This window comes from Gymnoscopelus braueri, assembly GCF_963280865.1.
Source record: "Gymnoscopelus braueri genome assembly, chromosome: 17".
Lineage (NCBI taxonomy): Eukaryota > Metazoa > Chordata > Actinopteri > Myctophiformes > Myctophidae > Gymnoscopelus > Gymnoscopelus braueri.
In genome coordinates, this window is record NC_137617.1 from 32,763,533 (window position 1) to 32,776,032 (window position 12,500).

The window sequence follows — 12,500 nt, forward strand, 5'->3', positions numbered from 1 at the left end:
CAAAGTATTAACTATTTTTAAAGTGGTTAAAATGATTGTGTTAACTAATTTTACTATAAGGACCCCCTGGAACCCCTCCAAGGACCACTGGGGGTCCCCGGACCCCACTCTGAGAACCACTGCGTTAAAGCGGCGATCCGTAAGTTTCATGCCCACAACCTGGGATTTGAACTCTGGTTTCCTGCACGGTAGACCAAACTTCTAAAGGTCTTCCCAGACAGAATCACTGCTTGCTTGGGGAGGTAGATGTGTACGAGCTGCAGGCAGCACTACTTGTCAGCAGTGTCGTCCCTGATCTAACTCTACGCCATGTTAAGCGGCCATGCGCGTTCACGACCAGCACCGTCTCTGCACGTTGAATTCAACGCAGACCGGCACGAAACCCTGGTTTAAAAGGTTGTTTCAACCCATCCATTAATTTCTTCACACCGTCGTAACAACAGACGACTGCAGGTTACCGCGACTACCGTTACATTTTCCATACGATGTTCAGAAGCGATCTTATCGACGCTGAACTAAATCCCACAACTAAACGGTGGGGGAGGTCACAGACACAAGGCTATGTCAAACCGATTCATGCTCTAAGTCATTTTATTGGGGCTGGCGGATGTTTTAATTTACCGGTAACACTCCTGAGGTGCTGCTTTCTGTGTCTCCAGGATAAATCGTCGGAATAGAAGCTGGCTTCAGTACTTTCCTGTTTGCAAATCCCATATTGACTTGCACTAAGTTGGTGAAGCAGTCATCAACAAAATGGGAACTACACACCCGAAGCCTGGTAGAGGGGGCTGAGGGAATAATCCTGTCTTTATAAATGAAATTAAGCCATTGATCACGTTTGTCCGTGTCAATGGGTAAAGTGTGAAACGACTGTTTGATAGCTGTCACACAGCAGTTAGGCACAGAACAACCTGCCATGGTCACACACGTGTGTTTGAGGCAGCTCCGCCCACAAAAGGTTGTAGTATAAATGACAATGATAATGAGGGGAGGTGCGGTGGGTGCGTTTGTTACGTCAGTATGTCGCTGTTTTTGGATTGGCACGTTTGACTCTCAAGGTTTCAGCCTCCAGGAAGAAACTCCAAATAGTCAGAGAAGACATAAAACACCATAAAACCTCCACCGGGGGGCTTAATGAAGTTCTATCAACCTCATAGACACATGAAAAACAGAAAAAGTGCAAAAACATGGCACCAGCTCTTCAAAGTAATATTATTACTTTTTTCCAGTAACTAGTAAAGTTAAGTAACTAATTACTTTTGGCAGGGAGTAATAAGTAAAGTAACTATATTACTTTTTAAACAAGTAATATTTAATAAGTAATATATTACTATGTTTTAGTAACTTTTCCAACACAGTGTTGGAAAGTAACTAAAGTAATATGTAACTTAAAGTAATATATTACTTTTTTTCCAGTAACTAGTAAAGTAACTAATTACTTTTGGCAGGTTGTAATAAGTAAAGTAACTGTATTACTTTTTAAATAAGTAATATATAATAAGTAATATATTACTATGTTTTAGTAACTTTTCCAACACTGCTTGTCACTACCAGTATGTGTCCTACCTGACACCACTGCTAATTGTCTAAATTAAAGAGCAGGGAGACATCTCCAACCACTGCAGATGTGCTACATACCAATTAGTTGAAATAACATTGTATTCAATAAAATAAATTCCTGTTTGCAGCTTTAAAACATACACTGGCATTAATCTCAAGAGGGTTCCCCAAACAGCTGAATGCGCATCGTATACGTGCAGAAACGCCACTGTTCCCATCGTCACCTCTCCTCAACACCACGACCATCATCAGGGTTGCCAGATCTGCATATTATAATTTCCTCCGCAAGATTTATTTGAAAATAGCCGATCTACAAGCTCACAACGCGTCGCGAGCTTGTAGATCTGCTATTTTCAAATAGCTGATGTATATGTTAAAGAGCTCATGTGGCCCATAGGTCGCTTCTTTTGGGCTGGTTTTCCTAGACCTGGTTGCTTGTTTCTCTCACAGAATCTGGCGACACTGACCATCACGCCATCCACTGGAGAGACCGCCCCCAGAGACGGCCGCTTTGCAATGCAATCGAGTTCCTCCTCCGATTACAGCCTCGCGCGGATTCCTCTGAAATGTTTAGTTCACCACTTTGACAGCAGTTTTGGTTAATATCTACACACACATTCGAGTTGAGTCGAGTTGAGAGAAGTGCTCTTTTATCCACTCAAAACAAATGCTGACGTACGTGAGTGAAACACCCCCCCCCCCCCCCCAAAAAAAAAATCACACACAAACCAAGCTGTGAATCACACACATTTAAAAGATATTAGTACACACGGGTGTAAAATCCTTAGTGTTAATTTATCCATTTGTTACTCAGAGAGTGAACAAAATGTAACCAAATGGACCCTTACAGTGTATGGGTCCATTTTCGGTTACATTTGCACATTCTCAAGAGTTAAATGAACAGAAACTGCACGACAACACTGATACCTGTCATCATCGAGTCCATTCTGACCGCAGAGTCTAGGGGAATGATATTCTTTTGTACCAACTCAAGGGGGCCGGGCCTCACGGCCAGTTTCTCATTGAGGTCGCTGGCGAGCCGGGCTCGTTTTAGCCTCATTTGGGCCTCCAGACAGGAGGCGTCTGAGACTGGGTCTATACACGGCACACATCAGCACCACATCAACAACACACACAAACACACACACACACACACACACACACACACACACACACACACACACACACACACACACACACACACACACACACACACACACACACACACACACACACACACACACACACACACACACACACGCGCTTGCTTAACTGTCATACCATACATGTGTTCAAACTGTTATCAAATAATGTAACATCATTGGGGTTTATATTAATGATACGACCAGACAGTGGTGGAAAGTAACTAAGTACATGTACTCAAGTACTGTACTTAAATACAATTTTGAGGTACTTTTACCCCTACTCACTACACTACATATCAGAGGAAAATATTGTACTTTTACTCCACTACAATGATATGAAAACTTTAGTCACTAGTTACTTTGTAGATTTTGATTATTATTACAAAACACACTAACCACCCGTACATATATTTCGGCCATTTGAAAATAGCCGATCTACAAGCACACAATGCGTCGCGGTGCGACGCATTGTGTGCTTGTAGATCGGCTATTTTCAAAAGATTTTTGGATACATTCTGAACTTGAGTACTTTAACTTTTGGTACTTTAAGCATATTTTCATGCCGATACTTTTGTACTTTCACGCGAGTACATTTTGAAAACGGGGACTTCAACCTGCAACAGAGTATATCTACATTGCAACATTGATACTTGTTACTTGTAAGTAAAACATGTGAGTATTTCTTCCATCACTTGCAACCAGTGCGCGCGCGCGCACTCACTCACACACACACACACACACACACACACACACACACACACACACACACACACACACACACACACACACACACACACGCACGCACGCACGCACGCACGCACGCACGCACGCACGCACACACGCACGCACGTACAGTGCTGAAGCTACACTGACAGGAGACAATCAATCTATTCTGGAGTGCTTCAAATTACTCCTCTGTTTTTCTACCGCCACTCAACAGCCAGACACTTTCAGTGTTAGAAAAATAAACGGAGTGGCTCTAATTAAAGGGAACGGTTCTGCAGCGGGCGAGATAGTCTACCTTCCACCATCTCTCCCTATTAAGACCTGTAAAAATAATCAGTCCCAGACATGACCTGGCTTGGCCCTAGAATGTATTACCTAGCAGTGATGACAGGGCTAGGAGGGGGGGGGGGGTCTAGTTTGATTATCTCACTGAAAGAAATGGCAATACGTATTTGGTCGGATACAATTTTCGTCGTATCTCTCGGGAGCCAAACGTGGAGGATGAAAATTAGATGCATTGCCAAAATTAAATTAATTATGTGAGGTGTTTCATTGGCCGATTCAGGTGAAATATTATTGTGTGATGAAAAATGTATTGGAAATGGGAGACGTGACAGGTGATCTGTCACAAGAAACACAAAAACACAGTAATTTCAACATCAGAATTAAGTTACGTTGATGTCCAATATCAATTATAATCATTGCGAAACACAGAAAGTATTTGGCTTAACAGGCTAATGCTCGCTTCAGTGTCTCACACAAATTAAACTGTACATCTTTAAATAAAACATAATACTGTATGGAAGGAGGGAAGGAGACAAGGAAAGAAGTACAAGAGTTTGAGGAAATGAGGATGGACGCAAGGAAAGGGCAGAGGGAGAACAAAAGAACGTGTTAACCCACACTAAGAGCGGGAACACATCTGTGTCATTTTTAGATTTCTTTGGCTATTCAAAAATAGCAGATATACAGGCTCATAGCGCAGCACCGAGTGCAGCGCTATGTAGATCTGCAATGTTTTAGAAACATCTTGAAAATTTGAGCAAATCTTTGAATATATATATTTTTTTTTTAACTCAAATCTTTGCTTCGGGGGATTCTACAAATGTCTTCTAAACACTTTTTTTTTTTTTAACGTATGTTTCTATATATCAGTGGTTCTCAAATGTTTTCATGTCAAGGACCCCCAAAATGATACGTATTTGGCAGTGAACCCCCATCTCAAAATATCTAGTTCCAGGGATGCTATGAGCTTGTATATATCTGCTATTTTTGAATAGCCAAAGAAACCTAAAAATTAAGTTATAAATTAAGTATAACTTTACGGGAAGACTAGAAGGAAAACAGGAAATGAGGATGAGAGGAAAAGCATACGGAAAGGAAAGGAAGGAAGGAAGGAAGGAAGGAAGGAAGGAAGGAAGGAAGGAAGGAAGGAAGGAAGGAAGGAATGAATGGTGTGCGTCAGTGGCTCAGGGGGTAAAGCGGCAGTTTTGTATTCGGATCCCGGTTAGATCCCCGTTTCCTCCTGGGTTAGCGTCGAACTGTCCTTGAGCAAAAACCCTTAACCCCTAACTGTCCCCGATGAGCAGGTTGGTGCCTTGAATATGTCCCTCCGCTGTCGGTATGTGAATGGTTGTATTTAACCCATTAAGTGTCATGGGTTAAAAAAAGTGTCATTTTAGATTTGAACCACTTTAACCATTATTTTATACTTTGGCTAGTTGGACGATTTTCTAATTTTCGTTTAAAAAAAAATAGCAGATCTACAAGCTTGGTGCCGTGCTATTTTTTTAATAGCCAAAGAAATCAAAAAATGACATGCGTTCCCGGTCTTAGTGGATTATGAATGCACCATTTACCAAATGAAAGAAAGCAAAGGCTGGATGAACATGGAAAGCAGTGAGACTCCCTCTTCTTACCCACAGGCACTAGAGAGGCCTGGATCAGGTGATGGTTGCACTTGGTCATATGACCATGATGTCGCTCATTGAGAATGACTTGACTTTCAACTTTAAAAGATCTGTTATTTCCAGTGAGTGACGTGGTCTTGCGGGGGCGAAGTCCTAAATGAGCCATTAGTGTCCCTCAATGTTGACGTGCCATGTCTGCTATAACCCCAGCAGGGTGACATCAGCATCTGTTTATAATTCGGGCCTGGCCCTGGGCCTGTCACCGCGTCCCTCCACCGCTGTCTCTAAACTCACTCGCCACACCTGACACTCTCTTGGCACGAGGGGCTGATTTAAGACCCGATTCTACATGGTGGGGGATATATACGCGGAGCTTTAACTGTGTTTAAACTGTGCGGCCCCGCATAACAGCGTGCCGGGGCTGTCCCTCAGACTTAGCGGCGGACGTCCACGGAGCACGGGCATATAATGTAACGCGATACGGTGAGCCCTGAAGTCGGCTTTACAGACTTTTTAAACATTCCGTGGGCCGTATTAAAACACACGACGCACTTTAAAACCTATTGCGAAAGTTATACCTGCCGACTGTATCTGTCAAATGTAAACATGGCGGTTAAGAAGCAAGACGTATGGTGCATTAGGCAGGAATAATTTTCCCTTTGTGTTTCCATTTGCGGAGGATTAAATAAAGAGCACCGCTGCCATGGAGATGGAATATAAATCGACGGGTGCCTAGGTGCAGTGGTGGAAAAAAGTACTCAAATTCTTTACTTAAGTAAAAGTACAATACAGAAATACTAAGTCCAGAATTAAAAATGTACTTGAGTACAAAAGTATTTGCATCAAAATGTACTTAAAGTACCAAAAGTAAAAGTACTAAAATGCGATGCGACGCGTTGTGAGCTTGTAGAACGGCTATTTTCAAATAGCCTAGGTATTAAATAGGGCTAAAGTGGTTAACGCATGTTTCTTAATATCATAATTTATATCTGAAAAGTAACTAGTAACTAAAGTTTTCAAATAATTGTAGTGGAGTAACAGTACAATATTTGCCTCTGAGATGTAGTGGAGTAGAAGTAAAAGTATTGGAAATTGGAAATACATAAAGTACAAATACCTCAAAATTGTACTTAAGTACAGTACTTACAGTGAGTAAATGTACTTAGTTACTTTCCACCACTGCCTAGATGCACACTGTATGTGTGCACGTGATGGTGTGTGCCCAATGCACATACACAGCTACAGTATACCTGTAGCAGTGTATGTGTCTATTATTGTGATGAGAAAACGTTTGTGTGTGTGTGTGTGTGTGTGTGTGTGCGTGCGTGTGTGCATGAATGGCCAGACAAGTGGCGAGCGGTCAGACGGCATGCCCCTCCCCGAGGCCACACGCCAGCCAGCCCTGAGAGGGCTGCGGGCTGAATCTCACAGAGAGCCCTAATAAACACCAGATGTTCCCTGGGTAATATATACACAGGCCCTGTGCTGTGTCCATCTCCCCAGCAGGAATAACACAGCCAGGGGAGCGCCAGCCAGCCAGCCAGCCAGCCAGCCAGCCAGCCAGCCAGCCAGCCAGCCAGGATCTGAAGTATCACATCTTACAGGAGAACGGAGGAGGAGGAGGACGCGCCTGCATGAAGCTCCGTGAAATGTTTTATTCTTTGGGGGGGCAGGTCCCGGACATAAAGATGCAGTAGAACAGACGAAAGGCCCCGCTGTCAAAGACAGCCTCGCCTGCAGCTACCGGGTTCTTTATCTCTCTGTGTGCGTGGAACTAATAAATAATACTCACAAACTCTTCAACAACCCCCTCTTCCATCTGCACGCATTGCCAACCTCTCGGCTACAATTGCCAGACAAAACGACCAATCGAGAAAAATAAAAAAAACAGTAAAGTGCTCGAGGCCCGCTGGTCCAATCGCGTTACTCCTTGCCTTCCTTATCTCCGTCAGACTCCTAGAAACTGATAGGACCGCGCTGGGCCTCTGGATTCCGTTCCCCCGCACACTTACCCCTGGTTATCTGGAGGCTGGAGCCTCAGCGAAACAGCATGGCGGTGCCAGAGATATCATTCAACAAACTCCTGGCCCTGCACCTCCCTAGTCCCCCTGTCCCCTCCTCTCCCCGCAGACAAGTCGTGTATAAATACCCAGTCAAGAGCAAAGCAACGTCTAACGTACGACCGAAAGGCACCAAACGGCACAAAAACTGGCTTCTCTCACTGCCTGCCCGTTCGCCGGGAGACACACATTGTTTTGTAGCAACAATGTGCAGACTGTACCAAAGGAACAGATACTATCTCGGTTTAAACGTGGTTCTCTGCCTCTGTCCCTCCGACCGCCGCACAAAACATCTATTATACAATCAAATTTAGTTTACCCAGCGTGCACTTGTGCAGAGAGCACCCACAAATATTTGATGTGTGATATTTCCCCTACACACAAAATGAGCTTGAAGCGAGTGCATTGTGTCCCATATTAACCCTTGTAGTAGTTACGGTTAATACTTAAACCGTATACTTTGTTCCAAATCCAAAACACTTTTTTCAAATTTCTCTGAACAATTTCTCAAAAACACTTTTTTTCAAATTTCTCAGAATAATTCTCCTGTTTTTTTGCCGAATGTTCTCCTATTTTTGTCAAATGTTCGCAAATTTTACATTTACCATGACTTGCCCAGAATAGGGACATGCCAAGAATAGGGACGCTAGGGTTAAGACTTTACAAATACAAATACTGCAGGTCTAAAATGCTCTCGTAACGTTTTTTTTTATTTTATGTCTCATACCAATCTAAGGAGTGCAAAGCCTCTGTGCAAACACATAAATCTGAGCCCATGGGCTCAATCCAGCAGGATTGCTCTATTTAGATATCCCTCCGTTGATGCACTGTGCTGTAGGCACTGTGCTGTAAACAGGTGCCGTCTATGTAAATCTGGCCCGGCTGGCTGAGCGCTCGCTGTTTCTGCTGAGACCCAAGAGCCTCTCCAACACAAGAGCATTCCTCGGCGGTCACTCACCGACCTGTCTGCTTGCTCGCTGGCAGCGCTGTCTGCCTGTCTGCCTGTCTGTCTGTCTGTCTGTCTGTCTGTCTGCCTGCCTGCCTGGCTTGCTTTGTTCCCGTGGCTACCTGTTGGACGGCTCCGACTTGAAGGCGTTATCTACTTTCATAATTTTATGAAAATGTGCTCGACGATCTGTCATCTGCATCTTCGAATTTAACCCCTGATATACCGAGTCTAGTCTTTCCTTCTATCGGCATGTGTAGGGGACTGTCTGTTTGATATCATGCTTTTAACCCATTAAGACCTGGAAACGCATCTGTGTCACTTTTTACTTTGAGCAAAAAAAAAAGCATTATTTTACACTTTGGGCTACTCAAAAATAGCAGATATACTGTACGAGCTCGTAGCGCGGCACCGAGTGCCGCGCTACGAGCTTGTAGATCTGCTATTTTTGAAAGATTATGAAAATGTGTGCAAATCTTTGAATATATATATTGTTTCAAAGCGAACATTTGTAACTCAAATCTTTGCTTCTGGGAGGTCCATGGAACAAAATATTTTGAGATGGGGGGTCGGCGGCCAAATAAATATAATGTTGGGGGTCCTTGACATGAAAAGGTTTGAGCACCACTGATATAGAAACACAAGAGCAGGGAACCTACCTAGAGTGAGAGAGGGAGAGAGAGAGACAGAGACAGACAGTGACAGTAAGGAAGAGGCCAACATGCTGTGATGGGGCCGGGGGGTTGTTACACTGTTTTATTGTGAGGTAAGTGCCTCGGCTCGTGTAGGCAAGGCCATGTCGTGTGTCATGTTTCAGGGCCAGAGTCAGGCGGGCACAATGCCACATGCTAGTCAATCTCCCTCCCGTATACGTCTGTCCTCTCTCTCTCTCTCTCTCTCTCTCCCCCCTCCCCTCCCCTCCCTCTGTACCTTTCCTTTTTCCTCTCCCTTTTCCCCCCCCCTGGCAGTTGGTATTCAGTTTTATTAGTTCAGGTGTCTCTCTCCCTCCCTCTCTCTCTCTGTCTCTGGCGTTATCTATACCTCGTTCCTTTCTGATGAAGGGGGTTTTGTTGCACTTGTCACGTTGAGTGTAAAAGTATGTTTGCATGTGTGTACTTATGTGAGAATCCTGGTCCTGTGTGTGTGTGTGTGTGTGTGTGTGTGTGTGTGTGTTCTTTCCCCCGACACGGTCGAGGCAGAAGGCCGCCACCCTAGAGCCTAGGGTCTGCCTGACGTTTCTTCCAGTTAAGAGGGAGTTTTTCGTTGCCACTGTCGCAAAATTGCTTGCTCAGGGTGGGATGTCGGGTCTCTTCTCTACATGTAAAGTGTCTTGAGACAACTTGTTGTGATTTGACACTTTAATAAAATTGAATTGAATTGAATTGAATTGAATTGTGTGTGTGTGTGTGTGTGTGTGTGTGTGTGTGTGTGTGTGTGTGTGTGTGTGTGTGTGTGTGTGTGTGTGTGTGTGTGTGTGTGTGTGTGTGTGTGTGTGCGCGCGTGCGTGTGTCTGCGTAGCAGGTAAAGTGCATGTTTAGCCGGAAGGCGTTACTCACGAGGCATGATGCCTTGGTCTGCAAGCTGTTCTTGTGTCCTCCTCTGTTGAAGTCTGAGCTGCAGGACTAAAGGTGAGGCAGGAGAAGGACAAAGAGAGAGAGAGAGAGACGGATGGACAGACAGACAGACAGACAGACAGACAGACAGACAGACAGACAGACAGACAGACAGACAGACAGGGTGGAAAAAACAGAGAAAGACAAAGAGAAAAGGGGGCGGGAAGGACAGACAGGTAAGGGAAAGAGAAAAAAAGGGGGCGGGGAGAGACTGAGAATTCTGCTCACTTTTTAAATTAGTAACATATTTGTTTGATTGCGTTTCATACTGTTTGATTTGGACGGCGACTTTGAATCCGTCGGAGAGAGAGTGGACGGTAATGCGTGAGCGTGTGGCGCTCACTCTGAGTCCATGTTGCATTTAGGCAACGATCCATCATCGAAACAAGCATCTCAATGCCAATCTCTGGAACTCATTAAACAGACTGCAAGCAGTTCGGGCGCACACACACACACACACACACACACACACACTACAACCAGTGTTGCCAGATTCTGTGAGAGAAACAAGCAACCAGGTCTAGGAATACCAGCCCAAAAGAAGCGACTATGGGCCACATGTGCACCTTAACATATACATCAGCTATTTGAAAATAGCAGATCTACAAGCTCACAACGCGTCGCGATGCGACGCGTTGTGAGCTTGTAGATCGGCTATTTTCAAATAAAATCTTGCGGGGAAATTATAATAAGCAAATCTGGCAACCCTGTCTACGACGCACGCTGACATCCACAGGCGCGCACACACACACACACACACACACACACACACACACACACACACACACACACACACACACACACGCATCCACCTGCAGGCAGAAAACAAAGAAGAGGGAGGAAAAAAAAGTGATGCCGCTTTCTCACAAATATTTCTTTGAGCAGGACGTAGGGAACGATAAACACTGCTCCTGGCTTTTAAACAGATCTGTTCGGCAGTGTGTGGTCTGATGGGCCATGGATGTGTGTGTGTGTGTGTGTGTGACCGTGTGTACGCACGTGTGTGAGCGTGTGCACGTGATTGTGTACGATGTGTGTGTGTGTATGTATGAGTACATGTACGGTATGTACACGCCCATAAACAATAAGTGAAGTGTCTTAAACATAAAAGGAAGGGTCCTCCTAAACATAAAGCTCCCCCCATGTCTGTTTGTCTGAGTCACATGCTATTGATGTGTGCGCGTGTGTGTGCGCTACACTGCTGTTAGCCGATGGGAGAATTCCTGCATCTGACAACGCCAGTACGATGTGTTCTGCCGTTCTTTATGGGCTAATCACTTTACACCGTTCTTTATGGGCTAATCACTTTACACCGCTGCTGATCACTCTCACGCGTTTGGTATTCATGGCGTGCCGCCGCGTGGCGGAACAACATAAATCCAAAGAACCGGCAGTTAAAGCGGGAGAATAACAAGTTCTCCTATTCTCTCCTTAATTAGCCGGGGCAACACAATCTCAAGCAAATTTGAGTATGTCATTAATTTAACCCCCCCCCCCCCCCCCTTCGTTCAAAGTAGCCTGTTTCAACTCATGACGCGAAAGAGCCTTTGTGTTCTTCGACACGATTTGACCAGGTGTCAGGTGACCGGACCCGGGGTCTCTATCTTGGGAGAGCACCTCCATTATGTAATAACACCGGTACCTTCACGAAATCACACCATCTGCTTCAGTTTATAGAGCATAGCAGGGCCATGGCCTGTTCCCCCCCCCCCCCCGACACACACACACACACACACACACACACACACATACATCACAAAGACTGTATGCAGGCATTAGTCTGTGCCCTTAGAGCTGACCGAAACATGTCACTGATCGGCCTGGAAAACCTTTCTTTCTTCGTACAAACACTGCACTTCAATACCCACAACAATGAACTCACAATCTGTGCCGTGCGCTTGCACGCACACACACACACACACACACACACACACACACACACACACACACACACAGCACACGCACGTTAGCTCTCACCTCTTTTCTTATCTGTCGTCGTGTCTCTCTATCTGTCATGAGAAGGAGTCACGTGATAAAAGGCTGGCTGGTTCTGCAATGCTTCTGTGACATCAACTCTAGGATAATGGATCATTATTGAAATCCCCTCTCATTATCACACAGACAACTACACCCCAAATAATCATTCTGTCTCGTAAACGTAAGTAATTTAGCGTGAATTTAACTCTATAAGAATGTTCAAACTAGACCCGTACTGTGTGTGCATATCAGTGAACTATAATCGTTCCTTCGGCTTTAAACTCCAGAACAGCAAAGAGCATCACTTCATCAGCGATACAACTGACAACCTCTCACATTTCTATTTCAGGACAAATCGCATGTGAAAACAACTGAGGCGCTATCTAGCCTGCCCATGCCGCACTGCCAGTGTGTTGTATAGTTAAGCCTAATTTACAGCATATACAGTGCGCTACAAGTTAACGCATCGCGTTGCAATGTGTTGTCAGCTTGTGTCTCTCTTTGGCAAAGGGACACCCTCACGCGATGGGACTATAAAATAAGCTTTAGTGATAATTCATCTG

General features: G+C 44.7%; 1 protein-coding gene across 5 annotated transcripts in view; it reads right to left on the reverse strand.

Annotated features, from left to right (window-relative positions):
* Positions 1-12,500, reverse strand: part of myocd (myocardin) — a 31,881-nt gene that overhangs the window by 15,021 nt on the left and 4,360 nt on the right. For 4 of the 5 annotated variants that reach the window (XM_080454518.1, XM_080454517.1, XM_080454516.1 and 1 more), the window contains exon 2: positions 9,904-9,969. The exons of the other annotated variant lie outside the window; for it this stretch is intronic. In XM_080454518.1, the coding sequence (XP_080310644.1) occupies positions 9,904-9,969 (66 nt within the window). The remainder of the gene's footprint in view (positions 1-9,903; positions 9,970-12,500) is intronic. 5 annotated transcript variants of the gene reach the window in all.